The 24,382-nt window shown below is 38.4% G+C and overlaps 1 protein-coding gene across 12 annotated transcripts in view; it reads left to right on the top strand.

Annotated features, from left to right (window-relative positions):
- DLG2 (discs large MAGUK scaffold protein 2) overlaps positions 1-24,382 on the top strand; it is a 1,926,133-nt gene that overhangs the window by 1,042,294 nt on the left and 859,457 nt on the right. For 2 of the 12 annotated variants that reach the window (XM_053670847.1, XM_053670846.1), the window contains exon 1: positions 4,526-4,729. The exons of the other annotated variants lie outside the window; for them this stretch is intronic. In XM_053670847.1, the coding sequence (XP_053526822.1) occupies positions 4,652-4,729 (78 nt within the window). In that variant the 5' untranslated portion in view covers positions 4,526-4,651. Of the gene's footprint in view, positions 1-4,525; positions 4,730-24,382 lie in introns of those variants that run through there. 12 annotated transcript variants of the gene reach the window in all.

Here is a 24,382-nt window from a genome sequence, read left to right as displayed (position 1 = left end):
GATACAAAACTGTACATATATATAGGGCAAATGTTGATAAATTTCAGTACATTTAAAATTTTTCTGAGGACCCTAATAACATACAGTGACTTTAAAGGACAAGTGATAAGTTAGGAACAGATATTTTCAGCATATGTAATAAGTACAGAATTAATGTATAGAATACACAAGATATTTTATAAATCAAGTATAATACAACCTAATTTTTATTTATTTTATTTTTATTTTTAATGTTTAATTAAATTCATTGGGGTGACATTGGTTAATAAGATTATATAGGTTTCAAGTATACATATCCATGATACATTATCTGTACATTTCATTGTGTGCCCACCACCCAAAGTCAAATCATCCTCCATCATTGTGTATTTGACCCCTTTTACCCTTTACTACTCCCCCACACTTCCCTCTGGTAACCGCCATACTATTGGCTTTGTCTGTGAGTTTCCGTTTTATGCACACATCTATTTGTAAGTGGGTCAGTTTGTACACATTGGTTTTGATATAATGCATAAAGTTATAGTGACCATTTTTCTATTGTCCATGCAGATAAAACATGCAGAGAGATTTAGCCATTACTTTGACATTTATATACATTCACACTAATTATTGCACTTTTTATAGATAACATTTATTATTGGGCTTGTAGAATATAGAAAGCACCCCCCCAAAAAAAACAGTAATTTTATTCCTGAGCTTTCACCTAATTTTCACATATCTGTTATATGCCATTCTATATTAAAATTTATTTCTTTATACACCAGTGTCCCCAACTATATAGGGCTCCCTGAGAGGAAGGATTGTATCTTATTCACTTTGGGGTCCCCAGTGTTTGATATAAAGTAAATAATCAGTATATTTTTGTGAAGAAGTATTGCTCACCTTTTAAATCATACAAATAAAATATGAATGTATTATCATTGTAGAAGACTCAAATAATACACAATATATGGAGCAAAAGTAACTGATTTTTATGTTTCCTTCCCTCAACCCTCTACAGAGATAACTAATATCAATATCTTGGCATTCCTGTGAACTGAAGTTAAATGTTATATTTATATATTTTTTAGTAATACTATTTACTGTAGTGTATATCCTATACCTGCTATTTTAATAATGCACTAATACCAGATGTTAACCAAAGGGCAATATACATAGCAGATATGCAAACAAATCAAACAAATATTTGAATGTTTATTAGTTTTGTACATTAGCTTGTGTATGTTTCCAACATGTATTTTCTTTGGTGTATATTAAACACCTGACTTAGATAGTTTTTCAAGCTAGTAGGTATTTGTTTCTCGGGTTTAATGTTTAGTCTGTTTATGTAATTATCTATGATATGTCTAGATGATTTTAAAAAGAAAATCATTCATGTGCTAGGCAGAAAATGTAATGGTATAATACTTAATAGCTTGATTTAAACATTGCACTTACCTTGAGAATTCAGAGGCTCACACAGTGTGTGTGTTGAGGCATGAACCCAAAGCTGCTTAAAAGGATTAATGTTGCATCGCAAACTCTGCGGTACTATAAGGCTCCTGTCATATGAGAGGTATTAAAAATGAAATGACAGAGGAAAAGGTCTGTCCAGGTATTGATGATATACAGATGGAAAGTATCTGAAAAACTAGTTCTCCTTGCATGGCCTAACTGCAAAAGTTGTTCATCTCAATCAGGAGAGCAATGGTTAGAGACCATTAGGATTTACGATGGCAGCTGCCCACCTTTGGAGCAGATGCATCTGTGCAGAAACCCAGGGGAAAGTATTGTATAACTATGGCAACTGCATCATTTCATTAAATGATGTCCATCTTTCAAAAAACTTGTACAAGTGAGAATTTGTGGATATGCTTCTATTGACTCTTCTAGTCTTTAAAGTTTGTGGATTTTCCTTTGTCATAGACACATTCAGCAAATATATTTTGAATATCTACATCATGCTAAACATTCTCAGAACACAAACATGGGTTCTGACTATGAATGTCCCACTCTGCACTGCCTTTTCTACCTCTAACTGCCTATTTAAGGACCAGTAGTTGTTATTGTTATTTTTAAGATAATCTTAGCTGGCAGTCCAATTTATTTTCTTCAAAACTCCATCCTGTAAAAGTTTTACAAAGGCTCTGGGTCAGGTGTGTGAAGAAGGTCATTAAAGTTTTAATATAAAAGTAAAACCGACCAACAAAATGATCAAACATCAAAGATCTCTCCAGGCCCCAGTTTAAGTGACCCAGGAAATCTTAACTTATGAAGAAAGTGCAAAAATTATTTTATGATCTGGCAGCCCCATAGGAGTAAATTAACATTCTTTGATTCCCCCCTTTCATATCAGTAGTTTGAAAGCTCAACTTTTTTTCTCACCTTTTTATTGTGTGATTCCATCTTAAAATGTTAAAAACAGAATTTTTCTTACTCACTAATTTAGGAAGAATTGCTCCCCTTCTTTTCATCTACTTTTTTTCTGTTAATTGAATAGTCTTTCAACTATAACTGCGCTTAGACAGACTTCTGGGCAGGAATAATGAACACCTTCAGCATCTCGGCAATATTAAGGTAAGCCGTGTTCCTGCAGAGTGGCCATTTGAAAATGAAGCAGGACTATTTATTTATTGGATTTCCGTGGCACTTTTCTCCCAAAGAGTACAGGGCGTGATGTGGAGAATTTCAAGGGTTGTCTAAGAGTGTCGAAAGGAAATGAAAGAAAGTAGAATTCATAGAAGTGGAAGCACAGGGCAACGACAGTGAGAACTGATGGCAAAACCAAACCCTGGGTGGCAGCTAGGCAAGTTGCAAAGGTAGAAGGATCTGGACTGCCCTCAGGGTGCCACTCTGGGCTTCTCAGGACACTCGGTCATTTTACCAGAGTCTAGACCCCTGGTGAACACCAGACAATTCTCTGTTCAGTACTCACATGTAGAGGCATAAGCCTAATTATAAACTCATGGGGCAGGAAGGGACCGTAAAAGTCATCTGCCCAGTTCTCTTAACTTACAGATGAGGCAAATCAAACTCAGAACAACGAAACAAGGTAGAAGCAGGGTCAAGGTTGGAACCCAGATCATTCTTTCATTCAGCAAACACACTCTGACAGCTTTTAAGCACTCTTCTAGGCTACCAAGGCTACCTTAGTGATGAGCAGGGACATGCGTTCTGACTACCATTGTCCTATCCCATACTGCCTACTGACCTACTGCTTGGGAGGATATCTGATATACCTTTTAAAACAGCATGCTGTTGACTAAAGAACTAAACCTCTTTGCAGGTAAACCTCAAGGGACATAGAGTGAGGGAAGGGAGTTCCAGTCCAAGTATCTGTAAGTGTGTTGACATTCTTTGGGCACTTCTGTCAGGTCAGCTGGAAAACATATACTGGATTGAGTTTTGTTTGAATGTCACTGGGAGGAAGATTTTCCAGTAATGTTTTTTCCTCTAGTATTCTGGGTAAAGGCTTAAATGCTCTCTCACTGGACAAAACACTTAATCCTTAAAATTGACTTTACCTGTAAAATGCCTCACAGTCTAAACCCTAATACGATAAGTGAAATTGAAAACACCTACTGGTAAAATAAAAAAAAATTGTGCAAAGCAACACCATGTAAGAGCTGACAAAAATCACAAATTTACCTTCCCAGAAGCAGTGCTACAGTCCTACATATGATAGCCTACTGGCTATCACTGAAAGAAGACTCAAGGTTTGTTTATTTTTAAAGAGTAGATTGCTTTATGTTAGTTTAAAGATAGATTTACTGTCCTTCCCATTCCCAATCTTATGCTGAAAACCTGTGTTCGTAAAAGAGGCCCCAGCTGCTTTAAGTATAGAACTAATGAGTTTGAAAACTAGGGGACCTTTATTCAGGCACTTGAGAGTGCACTTCATCTGCCTCACTTTGTCATTTGTCCCGGGCCAGCCTCCCAAATATAAAGTGTTACTCTTGTAAGCTCTGGGTAAGGCTGGCTGAGCAGAGATGACTTTCCCTGGACCAAATGGAGTTGAGGAAAGGGTAAGGACGGAACTCCTCTATTTCCAGCCGCCTTAACAGCCCGATATTCTCATATTCTCCGAGGATCTGAGCAGGACACAGGCTCCAAGGACACCTGTTTGTGTCCGCAGGGCCAGGTTTTTGGTGGCCCTGCCTCTCTCCTGTGCCTGGCGGCTCCTGTTTTGGCAGATTTACCTAGGAGGCTGTATGTGGGTCTCTCTTTACTACGCCACTGCCGCCAGTACGTTCTGTCGGGAGAGGGAAGCCGAGGAGTATAACTGCCGGAGCCCAGAGCAGGAGGTGAGCCTCCTCCGGGATGAGTTGACTGCGGCTTCCTTTCCTCCAGACACACATGGAGTTTTGGTGGTGACGGTGCCGAAGAACTGCAGACAGATACTTAGCTGCCTGGTTGTGTGAGCTGGCTGGGAAGGCAGCGCCCGCCTCGCCCGGAGCTCCTGCTGGCAGGATGTAAATGTACCTGCAGACTGGCCAAACAGGACCGCCTCCCCGCGCCCTCCTCCCACCCTCTCCCTCCGCTAACCAGCATGAGAGGGACTGAGAAAGCAACAGCCTGCAAGTGACGGCTCCCGCCCGATTCCGTTTGTCTCTGAGCCGAGGTGGGAAATAGTGCAGCAGCTTCATTGTGAATTTCTGCCATTGGCATCGCTATGTTTGCCTCTATCTGGTATGCCAAGAAGCTGGGTCGCAGGTTCGTGCACAACGCCAGGAAGGCGAAATCTGAAAAGGTACGGAGCAAGTGGGGATGAAGATTACCTTTCCTATTTGCCAGCTGCCCGCTCTGGACTGCTGGTCTGAGCACAGACGCAGTCTTGATTACCTTGGGGCGAGAGCTTGCCTCTCACTGGGAATGTAGTCCATGCCACTTGCAGAAGGGAGGACTTTTGGAGCCTAGCTACTTAGGAGGGGGACATATAGGGTTAAGTAGAATCATTAGCTATTCTAAATAAATACTTGGTGGTATCATCAATTGAGACAGCGTCTCCACAGAGACTTAATTTTCCTTTAAATGACACAGGGTGAAAGCACGTGAGCAGCTGCAATTTTTTGCTTCTTCAGGGAGCTCTCTAGTAAACTTGTTGCTGTACTGCATTATATTTTATTACTACAGTCTTTAATTCTGAAGGGGGCCTGATAAATCCCTGAGCATTTTCTGGTACTTGCGTCTTACTCTGTGTCCTAGGAGCACATACTGGGGACTCGGTAACACTGACTGGATTCCACAGGGGTGTCTGATATTTTTCAATCAGCAAAGCCGTCATTTATAAAGTGTGTACAACGAGCAAGACTTATATTTGCAATTAGATGGTCATGGGCATTTAGAGGATGGCTCTGTATTTCTTTTACTCAGCATGACTAGTTGTTTCAAGAAAACCTCTACGTAGATTTATCTCCTTAGTTATTATTCTCTAAGAAATTAAAATGGCCTGTAAGTCCTAAGGTGCATTATAAGCTTGTATCTCTAATGTGCCCTCTGGTTTCGGAGCACTGGCAAAACTGTCATATTTAGGTAAACCGAATCCAGTTTGATAGGGTTCAAATTGGGGAAATGTTGGGGAAATTTCCAAAGGTAACAAAATTTTGTGAAATGGAGATTTTTTATATTACTCTAAGGACGCAACCTTCGGTCCAGTGTCCTTTCTGCCTTAAATCTACTCGTGAAGTTGACCCAGAGAAGGCTCTGTTGGCCTGGGGCACAGTCTTCCTTCTCCACTGAGAAGGTCCCTTCCATTTAACTTGCTGTTTGTTTCTTCAGAGTAGGAACGTTGACAACATGAACAAGAATCCAGTGATAAACTAAGATACAATTGTTTGTAGTGTGAAAAGAGAAAACGTCACTGGGGTTCCGACTTCAGGGTTGTAACCTTTTAGAATATGCAAAACTGAAGATTGTAGAATGATGGCAAACTTGTTATTTAATGGCATTTTGGTGGGGGAGGGGGAGGCAAGAGTAGGGTAGGATTGACCCCTTTTCTATTCTATATATCACAGTTAAAAAGACTGCAAACCTAACTGTCATGTACCAGCACCATTTATACTGAACAGTTGGGTTTTGATGTTTTTGTTGTTTGTTTGTTTGGGGTTTTGGGTTTTTTTGTTTTTTCATGGGATTTTTGTGGGTTTTTTTGTTTGTTTTTTGGGGGAGGCTTTTTTGCTTCTCAAGTAATTTTTAAGGAAAAAGACTTGTAAGTAGGTTTTTTTGGAGCAAATATTTTGAAAAACTGCCTTCTTCCTCTGAAAATTATAGGTTATGTGGGCTGTCAGGGACCGCAGATGACTGTGAAAGCCACTGGGCGATAATGCCTTATGCCACATTAATATGCAAGAAGAAGTTGAATCTCCTGGTGACACTTAATTCAGGCCTGGGCATGAGTGTGAAGAAAAGCAGCCCATGAAATTTAGTGTGCAGAACCTGAAAGGAGGTTGATCTGACAGAGTAACACAGGTTTCTATCTCTTAAGTATGGGAAGAAGCTAGTAAGGAGACTCTGGGATTTCCCTTTCATTTCTGTGAGGGCTAATGCTTAGGACAGGGAAGAGGAAGAAACCACTGTGGGGTTAAGGGTTTTAAATGCTTTATTTGTCTTAGAGAGTAGGGAAACCAACATTAGAGAACTGAAGTGTTGCTCCTTGAATGATAAAAAAAAAACAAATGAAAAACGATTATTTCTAATGCCAGGGGAGCTAGGAGAAGTTAATTTTGAGTACTAGGTGATGATAACGAAGAAGAAAAGGGCATCTCAGTTTTTTTTCATTTTTCCTTATGGAAATTGTGTTCACAGAATTCCTGGTATAATCTAAAAGGTGTGCCTTGAACAATGAAGGCCCTTCATCACCAAAAGGTGAATGGAAATAGTTGATTTATTCTGTGTACCTAATTTTATCACATGACTTATTTAAGCCAACTGTTGTGAATTACTATTTGTATAATGAGCTCAGTAATATACTTTAACTGAGAAGACAGTTAAGAAATGATACAGAAAGTTGAATAAATGTCTATAAAGTGTCATTATAACATCAGAGATCATCACGTAATTGCAAACACAGAGGGGGTATAAAGTGCTACAGACTATAGGTTGTCATGCTTATTGTACAATGAAGGAAAATGAATAAAATAAGATTATTATTGAGTTTTATTTAGAAAATGATTAGTATACTTAAATGCAAAAGAACTATTGATAGAGTGATGGCATATTTTAGCTTTTGGGGGTATAAATCTGTATCACAGACAGTAATTGTGATTTAGTGTTAGTGTGCTCTGTAAATTTCAGCTTCTCTGTGCAATAGGTAGCATAGTCCATTTCTTCCTACTCCAATAAAACAACCTGCATCCATAATAGCTCAGCAGTCCTATTTTAGCATTCAGAAATGGTCTGGGAAGTATATTCCTCAAGGCTGGGGTTAATTGAAAAGCTAATTGGGAATGTGCAAGCCTAAATGCCATCCCTAAACATGCAGTATGCCTTGTTCATGGTTGCCTGGCCTACTGTTTACTTCATCTAATGCCAGCAGAATTAAATAGAAGCGTGGGATATAATAATAATCACAAAAATAATAATGTTAACAGTAGTCTCTGTTCACACACATTATGGATCACTTGTTTTATGCACAGAGTTTCATTTAATCTTCATGGAAATCCTCTGATGTAGAAATTGTTTTTCTTAAATCCTAGAGAAATAGTAGCTAGCCCAAGGTCACAGAATTGGTAGTATCAGTGCTGGAATTTGAACTTGAGTTTCTCATTCTGAAAATGACTCCTTGAGTCTCTAGCATTCTCGTCTCACGTGATACCCTCCTATCACGTATTGGTCCTGTGGTAACAGGGTTTACCATTGGTTCTTCTCTGCCTCTTTTTATATTAAAATCTAAATTTATGAGGTTTATGGAACCAAGGTTACTGATCCTGTAACTCAACCTCCTGATTCCAGATAAGACTGCATCTAAACTATCTTGAATAGACATTTGTCTGCCCTATTATTAAAGAATTCACACTATTTGTCCTGTTTAGTTGGATTAGTATAGCAAGCTATCATCTTGGCACCTATTATTTCTTTTAAATAGCTAGTAATTGTCATATCATCAGGAACTAAACATTGACATTTGTACTCATTGCTTATCCTATAGAAACTAAAGATATCTTTGATCAAAAAGGACCTAAATGCTTTTCCATTGTAGATGCACTCCCTTTTTGAGTCAAAGATACCAGGTGATTCACAATGTTGTTTTTCAAAAAAGGAAAAGCAAAAGGCTCTTTGTTATTCTTTCAGTAAAAAGATGGTTTTTGCCTACCAACAAATCCTGTGAACAAAAATATTTTAAATGTAATAATATGAGTCAAGAAAAGCTGGCTGGAATAGAATATCTTCATTCAAATAATTATTCTTTGTTTATTTGACCCTGTATAATAAAGTTAGTGTCTTTCTATTATACCCTTTTGTCACATTTCAACTAAAATTGCTTAGTTTCATCAATCTTAAGATTGTATTACTGTAAATGGGCAGCTGAAGAAGCTTTACAATGAATTGAAGTGCAATTTCTGTTGGCATAATAATATACAAGACTTTAAAGATTGTGAAACTTCACTTCCCTGTCAGCATTGTTTTCATTTGTTTTTGTATGTATGTATGTATGTATGTATCATCTTTTAAACATACACCCTGGAAAGTGAATGCATGATGCATTTAGAAAAGACTGGCATCAATATCCATCACCTAATAGACACACTAATGTATGAACTTGGCAGTGATATATAACATGTGTGTGTTGTAACTAAACCCATATATCCTGAAATTAGGCCATGTGCACTTTAAAGAATTTTTTTAAAGCCCACATATTGGTTCAAGGCTCCTCCCATCTAGACCAAACATGTTATTTAACATAAACTAAAGTGGAGGATGATCTAGTTATGCATTTTCTGGCAGTATAGCCACTGAGAGAATAATGTCCTGGGTAATCCTGATATAACATAAAGAGCATCTAGCTTATAGTGAGGGCTCAGAGGAAAAGAATTAAACTAGTACTGATCTTTGCTATCCACCCTAAAGTCAATCCTGTGGCTACTCTAGGTCTCAGTTTTTCTGATTCCTCAAGTGGCCATAACACCTATGCTTCAGTAGAACCCCAAAGTCCTCAAAATGCACTCCAACCTGGTCTGCAAGGCCCATCGGGAAATGACTTCTGCTTTCCTTCTGTCTTCACACCTTGTCCTTCTTCCATGGATACTCTAAATCTACTCTAAACTGCTTTCAAATCCCTGAATGGTCCATGCTTCTTTCAGCTTCTAGGCTTTGCTTATACTGTGTGGCTGGCAAGCAAACCACAGGCTAGTCGTACCCCTCACCTATTGCACTCCCTGTTTAGGTAACATCACCCTCACCCAGAAACCCTCCCAGGCCCCGACAAGCTCAGGGTCCATCTTTATTGGCATCCTCAGTAGTTATACATATGTTGAAATAATTTTTTATTTCTCTGTATTTCTAATTAGAATGGATTCTCTGAAAGTAAGATTGTGTAATCTTGCTCACTAAATTCTCGGACCTTAAGAATTGCCTGCAACACGCTTGTCTCTTGTACTCTATTTCATCAACTCTAGATTGTCATCAGTTGCAAGATTGAATACATTATTTCATGTATTACTAAGAAAAAAATTGTCAATAGAACTATAACATGTTGTCAACTGCAAAACACATCTTGATTTTAGAGATGTTAAAATGTGAAAAAAATACATTTTTAAAATCAATGAAGTATGGCATAGCTGAAAAAAATGCATGGTTTTATTTTAAGGATAAAATTAGTTGATTTTAAGGATAAACTTAATGAGTTTATTTTAAGGTTAAAAGTGTTTAAAGGTTTACACACTTGCTATCAAATTACTTTTATATATTTGCAAATCATATTAGTAGTTGACATCGGGCAATATAGTAGATAACCTAAAATACATCATACATTTATCCTTGCTAACCAGACTCAACTGGCATCATATGTCCTATTCTAGATTTAGGGTGGTAAATGAATAGAGGGAAAATGAAACTGAAGGTTATAGAAGAAACAGATTAAAAGCAATAATCAAAAAGGAACCATTTAGATTGCAGAAGAGAGAGCTTAAGAAGCCTACTGGATTCTCACTATATATTTATATGTCTAAACAACAACAATAATAGCAGTTAACTTTCAGTGAATTCTTTCTATGACACGAGAACTGTGCTAATGCACAGTTCTAGTGAGATTATTACTAATATTATTAGTTTTTACAGCAGAAACACAACACCAGCAGGTAGCTGGTATAAAACACCATGTCTGACTCTAGAGCACAAGCTCTTAACTGGTAAATAATACTCCGTATATATATATGTGTGTATAGATGTACTCACATACTTACAGAGTACTCTATATTATTTAATACCATATCCTGTGTATTGTACTGTACACATGATATGTGTTTACCATGAATTAGATGTCACATTTATTTTTCTCTATGAAAGATACACTTAAAATTGAATTTAAATGCAAAAGCTAACTTTAGCTTAGAGATTAGAAGAAACATGCTGATGTTAAAAACTCTCCACTCCTCAGTGAATGATAGAATCTTCCTTTGTCTATTTCTGCCTCCTGGCAGATTGAAGAGTAGCCTAACCTGGAGAGACGAAGGGTACATTGCCCCCTCAGGTCCCTTTCTCAGAGCTTCTGAGTCTTGGAGCGTGTTGGTTATTGGCTGTGAGCAGCAGCATGACTCAGCGCCAGTGTCTGTCTAGCGGTGGTGACACAGGGGACAGGTGTTTGTCCATGCTGAATGCAGCCCTGTAGCTCTTCCCTGTCATTTGGCAGGTGATTCACATAGGAAAATGGACAATAACACCTGTTCTAAGGTTACCACACTGCTGTCCACCCTGGCAGAGAACAAGGCACAGCTGTTAGCAAGACAGGGAGACAAAGGAAGAGGACAGGATTGGAGAAGTGGCCAAAATGAAGGAGGCGGGGATAATAGGCTAGAGAGGAAGAGAGCAGGTTCCAAAAACACTGTAGAATTGTTATGAATAATAGTAATGCCTATTTATTGACAAGTTTACTTAAGCACTATGCATGTACTTTACGGGTATCATCTCATTTAATCCTCACTACAATCTCCTAAGGTAATTCATGATTAGCCCTTGTTTTATAGATGAAAAAGCTAAGGTATAAGATATTAAAGAACTTAACCCAAAGTCATAAGTAGAAGTGCCAGCATTCAGAGATAGTTCTGGCCAAATCCAGAGACTATCACCCTAATTACTCAGACCATGCACTCTTCAGCTTTTCTTGGGTTGGGTGAGCCAGTGATGTGGGGGAGGGATAGACCAAAACAACATCCATCTTTTCTAATTGTCCTTATCTCTGTTGAGTAATCGTTTGGCTGATTTCTCATAGGGAATCCTCCAGAAATCAGACATTCAGACAGCCTACTCTCAGACCACTGTACAGAACTTCAGTTGCAAGATGGTTTTGTTTTTTTGTTTTATCTTCAGTATGCCTTTAGAACAGTCTTCCTCTAGCTGGTATTCCATGGCACTATAACAAGTGATGAAGATGGAAGGGGCAACTCTTCCATCGAGCAAGATTAGCTCAATCATGACAATTATTGTAAAGATAAAATTGATAATCAGATAAGGTACACTTCTCAGTTGCATATGTATTATATTTATGGGGTTAGTAGAGAAACCATTTCATTGTACATAAGACCTTGTAATATTTGCTAATAATTTCATCAGTCTTATTTCTTCAAACAAATTATTAAATCATCAGTTAGGTTGTTAAATCACTATAAATTTTGTCCCATTCAGTTAACACATACTAAGGTCCTAAATAAATCTTGGTAGAATGATTGACTTGGATGGAGTACTCTGAGCTGAATAGGAATGAAGACTGGACAGAGGTCAGTAGGCCTGTGTGTTAGCTGGGAATGTTGCAACAAGCCTGCCACCCTGGCTAAGTATCTTAGCCTCTCTGGGCTGAGCTTTTCATCTGAAATCAAAATCCTTTCATTCTAACAGTCTCTGATTCTAATTCTGTTCCACTCTAAGACTGAGGAATCCTTAAAAGGAAATATTTTACCTTATTCCTCCTTGTGTTCCCCACACCTACCATGGTGCTTAGCAAAAACAAACAAACAAAAATAAAAACAAACAAACAAAAAAGCTAGGAAAATTTATGTCAAATAAATATATAGAAAAGGCCTGGAATTTAAGCATGAATAAGAAGAATATAATGGAGAATCTATCTACTTTCTAAGTGAGAGCATAATAAGAGACATTCAGGGCTTTTCCTTCTTTACTGACTTTGTTCTTTGAAGAAAAGGAATCAGAAGCATTTGCTAACCTGGGGTTAGAAACTTAGTTGTCATTCTTTCTGACTCTCTATGCCACTAACTGATGTAAAACAGGCATTGGCCATCAGAATACCAGAGATCTCTTTAACCACCAATCATGATACATCAAAATATGACATTTTCGGCTGCTTTTGTCCTATATGCCAAAAGATTACAAGCCTGTGCTGGAGCATGAATGCTTACTTATTGTACCTTCTCAATCTGAAAATTCTAGTTAAGGAGAGAAAAGATTCTTGTCCCATCTGTTATAGACTAAACTGTGCCCTCTCCTCTGGAATCATATAGTGAAGGCCTGGCCCTCAGTTGTATGTGGACAGGTGGAAACAAGGCACTGAAGAGATCATTGAGGTTAAATGAGATCATAGTAGTGAAGTTCTAATCTGGTAAGATTGGGGACCTTATAAGAGGAAGCGAGATCTCTTTCTTTCTCTCTGCCATGTGAGGAAACACAGGAATGTGACCATCTGCAAGCCAGGAAGAGAGCTCTTGCCAGAAATCAAGCCCTGCCAAAACCTTTGCCTTGGGTTGCCTAGACTCCAGAACTCTGAGGAAATAAATTTCTGTTGTTTAAACCACCAGTCCATGGTATTTTGTTATGGCAGCCCAAGCAAACTAATACACAATGGTGCTGTGATTGCTATAGATGGTGATGCTCAATGAGGAACGATTTTCTAGAGCCCAGGGTCAGGGCATCATTGTTAGAGAGAAATACTTGACAGTTATGTATTCTCTTTCACCCTACGCATGTAAGTTCCAACAAACACCCAGCCTCTGCAGGATCAATGCCATCTGCTCTTATGAGGAACAAGGAGAGGTTATTAAAATTGGTAATAAGGAAAGAGGTAGAGGGTAAAGGGAAGAGGGTAAAGTGATTCTGGAGAATCACTGGACTTATTCCAAAGAGGAGTCGATGCCAACTGTTCCCTCAGCAAACCTGATAAAGTGTGAAAATAAAATAAAACTTAGCAAATACTATTTTTCCCATCCATACCCACTTGTTTCTCTAGATCACTGTTATTTACAAACAGAACTGGTTTCCTTTCCATACCTTTCACTCCATGTTGACTATAGGAGAATATTTGTGCTATAGGGAGGGCTTCTGATTTTCACAAGAGTTTGCAGCTTGGTATGATCTAGTGAACACTGCCCAAGGCAGGAAGTCAGTGTCCATGGTGTTCACTCCCATAGCAGCATCAAACTATTTCATTTAACAGGAGAAAGTTTGGTGATTCCCTAGCACAAGAAGGATAAATGCTGATGAGCCATAGGCGAGGAAAAAGTTGTAGGAGGGTGGTACTTAGAAAAATTTGGGAGAATAAAGAAAGTATTTTTCTTTCTCTTTCTCTGAACATGATTTTTGCCTAGGACTTCTTTTGCTTTCTTTTCTAAGCTCTCCTTTATTGACCACTTTCCTCCATATGTTGTTGGCACACCCAAAAGCAACAGTATGGAAGAAAAAGACTACAGACTGGAGCTCAAATTTGACTCAATATCTTATCAGTTGGATGACCTTGAGCAAATAACTGTATCTCACTAATTGTTATTGTTCTTATATACTAAAAATAGTGAGAATCATCCTTGAATATTTCTGATCCAGCTAAAAACTGTATGTACAGTAGTACATTATCAGGTCCATTGTAAAACACATGTTCCTTCCTCTCTCCCTCCCTCCCTTCCTCTTTTCCTCTCTCCTTCCTCCCTCTCTCCCATTCACTTTAGTACTCTGCATAGCTCCAGAAAGAATGTAAACAACTTTCACTAACTTTTTCATTAATGATTCCTCTTACTCTACAACTCCATTTTGCTTCAAAATGGACTTGCCTTCCCATTCTGGCTTTATAGCATGAGGAGATATATATCTCTGCCATTGGTTACAGGAGAGGATATTAGTAAGAAGTACAAATTGTCAATATGCTGACATTGAAGGAATTCTACGTTTTTTATTTCCTTTTTAATAAATAAGTCTCAGATCATTCTTATGAGAAGTTTGCCCCATCCTCTGCCTTTCCCACACCTCTGTTCTCTTAAAACACACCATGCAACTTTTACAGGAGAGTGATTATGTTTGGTGAGCATGAGTCAAGGCACATTACTTCTCATTTAAAGTGAAGCAGTATATGCTGAATGACTCAAGGCACTTATTCCCACCTGGTGAATGTATCACATCACCTGTGTAGCTCTATTTAGGTCTTAGAGGGGAGGAAAGGAAGACAAAGAGCGCCATACAATGTTACACTCAACTTTAGAACCAAAAAAGAACCTTCCTTTTATAAATAATAATAATTTATTGAGTCCTTATTATGGGCTGTTCACTATTCTAAGACTTTTACATTTCTAATTCAGCTAATCTTCACAACAATCCTATGGGACAAATAATATTCACATTTTTACAGATGAGGCACAGAAAGTTTCATCAATGTATGCAGAGGTGCACAATTAGCATGTTATAAAGCCAGGATTTGAAGCCAGGCACCAGCATCTGAGCCCACCTTCTTAACCATGGTGCTGCAATATTTCCCATGTCTTTCTGCATGAACAGACTGTATGTCCAGGAAACATGAGATTTGGAAACTTTCCTGCCAAGTATCAGTTGTGGGCAGCCAAACTTTGGAGATGTGAACTCAGATCTTTCAAATACCAGTTGATCCATTCTGACAGGAGCTCTCCGCACCCTAATGAGATGGATGTGTTTACATTTATTTCCCATGGTCAAATCTCATGGAGTTTCAGGTACTACTCTAGTTGTCTGAGATAAACAGCAGCTGATAGGTTTCTTCTATTTCACAAAAAAAGTGTTATCGGTTATATTCATATTTTGAGTGGTGGTATTAATAACCTATGACGATTTTCAGTAAATAATTGACCCCAAATCACTGTGACTCTGAGTCCTGCTTCCATTAAAGAAAAAAAAAAAGAAGAAGAAGAAGAAGTCACCCAACAGGATGGCACTGGGAAAACAATTCCACACCAGTGGTTGCATTAATTGCTACTTTGGATGTTCCTGCTGTGAACTGAATGGAGCCACTTTGGGTCTATTTCTTAGAAATAACCATTTTTATTACTTCTGCTCTAGGATGAATACTTTTGAGATTTTTAGAGGCAAATATCTTCACCAATCTGCTTCTGTTTCTCATTTCATTCCATAAGTAATCCTTTTTATTGTCATCACAGTTTTTAATGTTCTCAGATTTAATTTATAGAAGGTTTGGGACATTATAGGACATTTTTCCTCTTGCTCTGTTGGCATATAACATTCTGTTAATTCCCCTAGTGTAACATTTTGAACATCATGTTTAATTCAGATATGATCCATTATTTTATTAAAGTTGTTTTTTCCATTGCATGTCTCTAGAATTTTCAAGGTCTTTATGGCAATGTTTTATGTGATACAGAAGTAAGAATGTCTTTCAGTATCAGTCATTTCTCCAGTAGTGTGAGGAAAACAAGATGAAATGTAGCGTAATGAAAGGGTGCCTGCTGGCGTTTATGAACTACACTATGCCTTTATAAAACCAATCTAAACACTTTTCGGATTATATATACGCTTTTTGTCTTTTAGTTTCTTACAATTCACCTGTCTGATTGTCCTTCAGAGTTTCACAGCAATATTTTCTCCATGTTTCCAGGTTAACTACTGGCCAGGACCCAAAACACAAATTCCAGTAAAATCTGTGGCCTTTTAAGTCAATCAACAAGTCAACCCTTATTTAACCCTTGGCACTTAACAAAGACTTACTTGTACACAGCTACTAATACTCTGACACTGAGATTTATGGAGGGTGCAGAAATGATCAGCCGTGATCCCTGTGCTGGGGAAGTTCACATGTAGTTTAGGAACAATAAAATAAAACACGTGCATACGTTTGAAGTAAACTCTTGGGTGTGCTTCCGCAGTATAAATAAAATTTTTATTTCTGTGTTGCCTAACCCTCTGTGCTTTTTTGCTGAATTTTAGCATCGTAGACTTATGTGATCGAGCCTGATTGCAATCCACCTGGCATGTCTCTCATGCACGGAGTCCCGCTTTCCAGGTTTAGAATAAGTCACACCTGGTGTCCTAGTGCTCTGAGGTAGCACATGTAGACATGCTTAATGTCCTTCTAGGAAAAGATGACATAAACTAAATAAGCTATTTTAATACTTCTTTTATGAGGTATTGAAACAGAAGAGTGGAATATTTAAGAACATAATTTATGAATCCAGACATCTTGGGTTCAAATCCCAACACAGCCGCTTTCTCGCTGTGGGATTTTGAGCAAGTTATTTGAACTTTCTGGGCTTCAGTTTTCCTCACCTACAAAGTGAAAATAAAAGTACCTCTCTCATAGGGTTGTTATGAGGACTGAGTGAGGAAATATTTGTGATGTAAGAGGCATTCATTAGTGCTTTTAATAAATACAGTGGGACAGATTTAAAGAAGAGAGATTTGGGGGTCAGTGCCATTCTGTGGAACTTCTCCAATGAATGGCCAGTTCTTCCATCAGAAGCAGTTCTACTTTGAACTGCTTCATAAACATATGCTCCACATCAGCGTGGATGGGTGAGCAAAACTCTGCCCCCGGACAACAGCCCTGATCTTGACTGAGGGGTGCTTTGGGAAGGTGACTCTTGTCTGCATCCCTGATCTAAGCAGCTGATTTCACCAGAGATGCCAAGATTACTGCCATTATGTTGTGGAGTCATTCATTTACAAAGCGACTACCCAACAGTGCCTGCCTTGATATCTGCCCGAGAGAACATCCTCTGAGGAGGTTGGGCAAGGGCCTCTAATTAGTGTAATAAACTTCTGTCTTCCTAAAGCACCAGCTTTGTTTTGGGAAAGGAATCAATATCCATCCTCACTATTTGTTGCTTAGTGTTATACATACTTCCATGTGTTTCTGTGACCTTAGGGCCTGTTCAGCGAATGTGAGAACATTCAAATACCCTAAGGTGGCTTAGTTTTGCATTCCTAATTAACATTCTAGAATGTGTATTGCCTCTTTTCTCATAACATACCTATTTATAGTTTATATAATTTTATCACTGGTTAAACAAACAGCTTGTCTTTATGAGACAGAACTACTTTCTTTAAAGAAACTAGATGTTCCTGAGTAAGTGGCAGGAGAAAAATCTCAGCAAGCCCCACATTTATGTACCGGATGTCCTAGGAAGCTGTGCTGTAATGGTGGACACGGCCTATTCAGAACTACAGGATTACGTGGTATGGCGGAGGGGCAAACAATAATTAAAATGGAATGTAATCTGTTTTCATTGTGATTCAAAAGAGATAACTTAAAATTTACCATTTTAACCACTGTCCAGTTTACAATTAGTGGCACTGAGCAGGCTTACAGTCATGCACAACCATCCACAGGTGAGAACTTTTTCATCGCTGCACACAGAACCTCTGTACCCATTCGAGTGTATACAGTCTTAATGCAAAAGCTTTCAGATTTTCCAAATTTGACCTTCCTAAAAAAATCTGTAAATTAATTTACAATAGTTCCTTCTACTTGTTAAAATGTTATACTTACACACGCCTGAATTCCATTATTTCTTTGATAAGACTTTAAAATATTCAAAGTAACAATGTTAAGCATTTTGTTGCAAGTAATGCAATGTAATTTTAGCTGCGTACCTTCAGCTTTGCTAAGATTAGTAATTAAATATTTAGTTGTGCAGTAAATTAGTTATGACACGTGATCATTGGGAAGTGGGGTGAGCGCTCTATTTACTGCAGCATAAATGTTTTACAAGGTATTATAATGTAACTAGTGAATTAATAATGACAGTTCAGGTTTCAGCTAATTAAACTCTTCCTTAGCTTTTATTAATTTGAGGGTCTGAAGTGAAAACTTTGACGGTGATGGCAACAGTTGTGATGGTTTAGCTGCACCAACCAAGGATGAGACTGTGAAAACAGGGTGTGTGTAATTCACTGTGAAGATAAAAAGTCAATTTTTCTAACTGTTTGTGTGTGTATGTGTGAATTTGAATTGGCAAATCTATACCAGGTTTAAATATGCATCGGGGAGAAAGACCTTGTGGTCAACTGTATACCTTTATTTAGTCAAAACATTTTTAATGAGAATTAACATAACTGCCATAGCAAACAGTCAACTAAATAAATTTTAAACGGCATCATGAATGTGCCCAGACTGTGCTAGGCAACTGAAACGGCATAATCAAACACAAAGAACCCAGTTCATAATCATAGATTATTATGGCTAGATGCTGTTATACTAATATTGAATGACAATACCTGATTATTATGGGTAGTATACAACAGAGCTTTCATGCAGATGAAGAAATTGAGGCCCTGAAATACTTGGCTTCATATACCCAGGGTTTGGTTTCTTAATGTTAGCTCAATCATAACTTATATCTTTATTTTACTTCATGTAATGAAAAGTACACATAAGGACAATGTGAGAACATGTCAAAGGAAAGACAGCTGTGTCATAGACAGTCACTCAGTCTATGATTCATTTGGAAAAACATTGTGGTTTGATTGAGGAAGCATCAGTTTTAGAGCCCAAAAGACCTACACCTGAATCAACTTTGCCTTTGACCAGCTGGCGAAGTTATTTAACTTCCCTGAGACTCAGTTTGTACATTTGTGTATGAAATAGGGATAAAGTGGCGCATCACTAACACAGAAGTGCTGTAAACATCAGGTGTGCGAAAGCCAATTCATTTATTTGCTCAAAGAATGTAATTGGAATTCCTAGTATATACCTAATATATTCTCAATCAAGGATATAAATATAAAAATACCCAGGTGTCTGCCTCAGATTCTCTGCAAGTTCAGGCTAGTGAGGGAAAGAGCTATGTCAGTAGACCAGCAGATAGCATGACGTTTAAATGCATTCATCAAAGTTGTGCAGTAATGGAAGTGATGTAGACCAAACTTGACTTGGAGGCATAAAGGGAGAAGTAGAGAAGAAGGGATGGAGCCAGAGGGGGCCTCAGAGAGGGGATGATACTTGGGAAGAGTCCCTAAGAAGATGAGAAGGAATTTACTGACAGAGTGAGGAAGGTCATTCTCAGCAGAGAAAACAGCCTGAGCACAGCACAGATTCCTCAGAGAACATGTCCTTTTCATGCACCTGAGCAGCCTCATCACTGTCTGAGCACAGAATGCACACACGGGAGTGGGAAGAAGTGAATTTGGAAAGGTCGAATGGGACCAGATGGTGAGAGGCTTGGTTTGCCATATAAGACGTTTGCATTTTATTTGATGACTGATGGAGCACCAGGGTCACTGAAGGGTTTTAAGGAGGGAGGGAGAAAAGGAGAGGGAACGAAAGAGAGAGAAGAACTTTGACATGGTTTGATTCAGATTTTAGGAAAACCGATCTGGTGGCAGTGTGAAGAATATATTAAAGGTGAAGAAGAGGAGAGGCAAGGAAACACTTCAGTAGACTTCCAGTATTCCCAAATTGTAGTGCGCCTCAGAATCACCTGGAGGTCTTGTTTTGGCAAAGGTTGCTGAGCTCTACTCACAGAGTTTTGCGTTCAGTAGGTTTGGAATGAGGAACACGGATCTGCATATTCTTAATGAGCTCTCAGGAGCACCTGCTTCTGGACCCCACTTTGAGAATCATGGCCATTCAAGTGATAGGGGCTACCCAGGGCTTGTACTGGGGGGTAAATGAAATCCCACTGCGAGGGCCTCATTGATGAAAAGCACCCTATGATACATTTTTGGCTGTTGTGATTTTGCTTGGCTAGTATGCCTGTGCCTGAGGCATTTGATAATGCTGGAGGGTGTTAAGTGAAATAAAGTTCACCAGCTGTTTCCTGCTGCAGGATCAGAGCAGGTCAGAGTGATCTGTGGCCCTCAATGAATGTTAATGCAGTAAAAGGCCTTGGAAATTTCCTTACTCCATTTTTGTTGCTATGGTGGTGGTGGTGGTTTTTAAATGAAGTCAGTTTAAATGGGAGAGAAGAGACTTGCCCCCAGTCACAGGGCTGGCTATCTAGGAAATTGCTTTGCAATGTAAGGGTCTGCTAAGAATCTTGTGTTCTGATCTCTTCATATTCCCTATGCCTTTAGCAGTATTATGGTCAAAGGGAAACAAATCTGAGTGCTTTTTACTTGTTTCACCATTTCAGTGTTTTTTAAAAGTATGTATATATTTTTTCCCAAAAAGATTTACGTGATCATTTTCTTTTGGTTAGACAAGATTTGACTCTTGTTTTTGTTTATTTGGTTCATGCGTTTGCTTTTCAGCTGAACATGATCTCGCTGATTACCTTTGTAACCAAGGTTTCTTTTCCTTGCAGTCCCATTGTTCTGGGGAAATGGGCTTCATTTGCTGAGTGTAGGAAAAAGGTTTTAATAGACATAATTAACCCTGGAGTGGTTACCTTGGATTTCAAAGAGGCAGTTGATTCTTCCAGAATATGAGAGTATTGCCTGATAGAGCCTCGCACGCTGTGTGTAATAATGAAGGTGGTTTGGGAAGAATTTTGTGCTCTTAATTAGGAACAAGATGAGGTAGCCTTCTGTCGGCAGGAGGCTCAGGACACAGGCCTGTGATTGCAATGAGTATAATGGGATTACCTCACACTTGAGACTTTGCTCTCACTAAAGGGGGCACAGAGCCTTCCCCACAAAGCTGTGCTCCTGTGGGGTGGGCCGTGTCGCAGTGGGATGTTTTGAAGAGAGAGGTAATTGTGTCATTTGAAGATTCTTTTTCTGCGTGTGTGTATTTGTGTGTCTGTGTCCATAGTATAGAAGAGGAACATAAACATATTTGCCTCTCTCAAATGTTGTACCTCCAATGGAAGGGTTTTTGAGGGTTGTCTTGTATATGAGAGAGTATGTTCAGGGTGCTCTAAATGAAGGCCAGAATAAATAGATTGTACTTCTGTAAGCACTTGGTGTGATTGCAAAATATTGCAGCTCATAAATATTTACTACAAAAAATATGATTACATTGGTAGTGTAAATTTCTCCCAGGTATAGGGATGGATATTGAGCAGATATTATTAAATGGAATGACTGATTTGAAAGCATATATAGAACTTTTGATGCATTTTAATTTCAAAGTAAGAGCAGGTTTGAGTTAATTAAGCACCAGGGACCTTGTAGGAGGCACCAAATTAAGTAATCTCCTGCTCTCTCTTTCTGCTCCCTCCCTCTCCTTTCTCTTTCTTTTCTTTATCATCCACTCACAAAACTTGGAATTGGTATTTACAAAGTAATGTGTAGGTTACTGTAGTATACCAGGACTCATAAAACTGAATTTTTACCTTTAAAGAGTTAACATTTTAATATAAGAACCAGGCAAGTCACTATTTATCGTATCTTTAAGTAAAACCCAGGAGTTTTAGATATATTAAAAAAGGAACAAATAGTTTAAGCCCAGAAATAGGGAACACTTCATGGAGAATATTGAAAATGTACTGGTCAGAAAGATATGGATTTTGAATGGGCAGAGAAGGGTAGGGTAGCATTCCAGGGTAGAAAAAAAACAACAACAACAGGAAAAGCTAAGTGACTAGAGTGTTTTAGGGAAACGAGGTCTATCATTCTGGCTGGTAAGTAGGTATAAAGAGAGGGCAGCTGGGGCAAAAGAAAAGGCAGGCCAGATTTAGGAAAGCCTTGCCTATTGGTAAGGAGCCGGAATCTAATTCCATGAATACAAGGTGGACATTGTATCACTAGTTCAGAAACCACTTGGACAAGGCAATACAGGTTAACAATGGTTGAAAGGACAGGCTCCACCAAGGTTTTAAACTTGGACTTTTGTTTATTGTTTAAGTTGGAGGAAGTTATTTAATGTACTGTGTCTCAGTTCTCTCATCTCTAAAAATAATGAAAATTTCATGCTATTGCTATTAAGAACTAAATTAAATGGTGTGTATAAAGCTTTTAGACAAAGTACCTATTATTCTGAACCAGTGTTTTTCTTCCTCTTTTTGTCTTCCTTTCTTAATTATTCTGAACAGTATTTCTCTTCTTTTTATCCTCCTTTCTTTTGGAGGATAAAAGAATGAGTTAAAAGAATGTTAGGCCTCTCTGTGTTCATAGAACTAAACTAAAAATAACAGACATTTTATTCAGGTTCTTTTGAGATTTACTATATGAAAAACACTGGTAACACAAAGATAAATAAGAGCCCAACATGTAAATAGGGAATTCTACCACTGTATGGTCATGCTCTAATGCAAACTCTTCCTGAAGTTCTAATGAAATATAAACCAATCAATACTCTCTCAGAGCTTATAGTGAAAGAACACATTTACATTGTCTTATGCTATAATTACAAGAAACTTGGACATAAAGTTTGACCCTTAGCACATTAGTGGATAATAAAAAACTTATATAGTATGTAAACTATATAAGGATACAAATCAAGAGTGAGTAAATACCCTGACCGTATTAAGTGGGGTAAGGGCTAGGGAAATGGGAAGTCCATTCCCCAATGGCATAGAATTAAAAAAAAAGATTCAACTCTGTGATTTCATCTAGGAAGACTTTCTGGAGAAGGTGGGATTGCAAACTGTTCAGAAACTTGGAAAACAATAAATGACTGGTAGGTGGGAAAAACGTGTGTCAAGGCCTTACGAGAGAGAGCCAGAGAGAAGTGAAAGGGTGAGGAGAAGCTCTGAGATGGTATCCTAAAGAAGAACTAAAAAGGCAAAGTCGGCAGGGAAGATGGGCATGGATAGGGTTGGGGGGTGTGGCTAGTGCCCTAGTGAGCAGCTTTAGCCTCAGATAAAGTAAATGTTACAGAGTCCAGATTTTCAAACTGACCTGGAGGGTAATACATGATTATCCTGGGGAGGAAAGGAAATTCCTCCCCAGGATAGGAGGAAAGGAGACAGTGCCGATTATGGACTATCTATGCTAAGAAAAAGGCTGTGATAGTTTCTGGGGGGAGAAAGACTTTCATACAAGGGGGGAAAACTAGCATATAGTGAGCACTTACTATGTACCAGGCATGATGCTAGATTCTGTCTCACTTTATCTCACCTCATCTGTGGGGCAGATATATGGGGGTGGGCAGAAGTAGGTATATAATTGTGAGTATATGAAACACAGAGTTTATTTCATATTATTAATTATTGTATTATTTTCCATACAAATAACTGTAAACCTACATTTGCCCACCCCTGTATTTATTCCTATTTTACAGGCAGGAAAACTGAGGTTCAGGTGAAACGACTCTTAGCAAAACCATCCAGACAACTTTACCAAGATCATACAGTCAGAAAATGAGAATTAACAAATTCAAACCAAATATCCACAATCAGGAAGTGTAATTCAGTGTTTCAGCTAAACCACACCCTGTAGCTCACGACTCTGTTCATCCCGTAACTGTCAGGGAGCACTTCCTGTGGGCGGGGCACTGCCACTGAGTTTGTGTTCCTGCTCTGCGCCTCCTACCTGTCTAACCCCGGAAGAACCAGCCACTTTTCTGTTACTATTTTCTGAACTGTTAAATAAGCTTTTGTGAGGATTAACTGCTGTAATACTTGCAAAGATGCCAGCTCTTACACACAGTGGGTACTTAATCGGTGTTGGTTAAATTCAAATTTATATTTCAATAATAACTAGATAATTACAAGCTATTTTTATCTATTCCCAAAGGAAACACAAGGATCCAAATTTGGCATTATTTTATTTGTTGCTTTCTGTTTTTTCTGTTTATGTGCAACGCTATAATGATGATACAGATGATGTTGATGATAGTCATGTAGTAGTAATAGCAGCCACTTTTTATTGAGCACATACTCTATGCTAGGACCTGTTAAGATAATGTTTTATATTATCTTATTTAATCTTCAGCAAAAGTATGCATTAGAACTCTTTCTCTACCTATTTTATGTGGAAACTCAGGCTTCAAAAGGTTAACTAACTGACTTTGCTAAGATTGCACAGCCAGTAAATGTTGGACCAGGTTGGACCAGTTCACCCCAAGGTGACTTACATGCTCTTAATCATTAGAGAATACTGGCTGCCTTCCTCTTTAGCAGAATGTTTTTTATTTTGAATCAGAGTTGTCAGTAATCCAGGCGCTCTT

This window comes from Artibeus jamaicensis, unplaced genomic scaffold, assembly GCF_021234435.1.
Source record: "Artibeus jamaicensis isolate MK-2021 breed Jamaican fruit bat unplaced genomic scaffold, CSHL_Jam_final contig_64, whole genome shotgun sequence".
Lineage (NCBI taxonomy): Eukaryota > Metazoa > Chordata > Mammalia > Chiroptera > Phyllostomidae > Artibeus > Artibeus jamaicensis.
The sequence above is the reverse complement of the archived record's forward strand: the minus strand, read 5'-3'. Positions and strand labels throughout refer to the sequence as shown.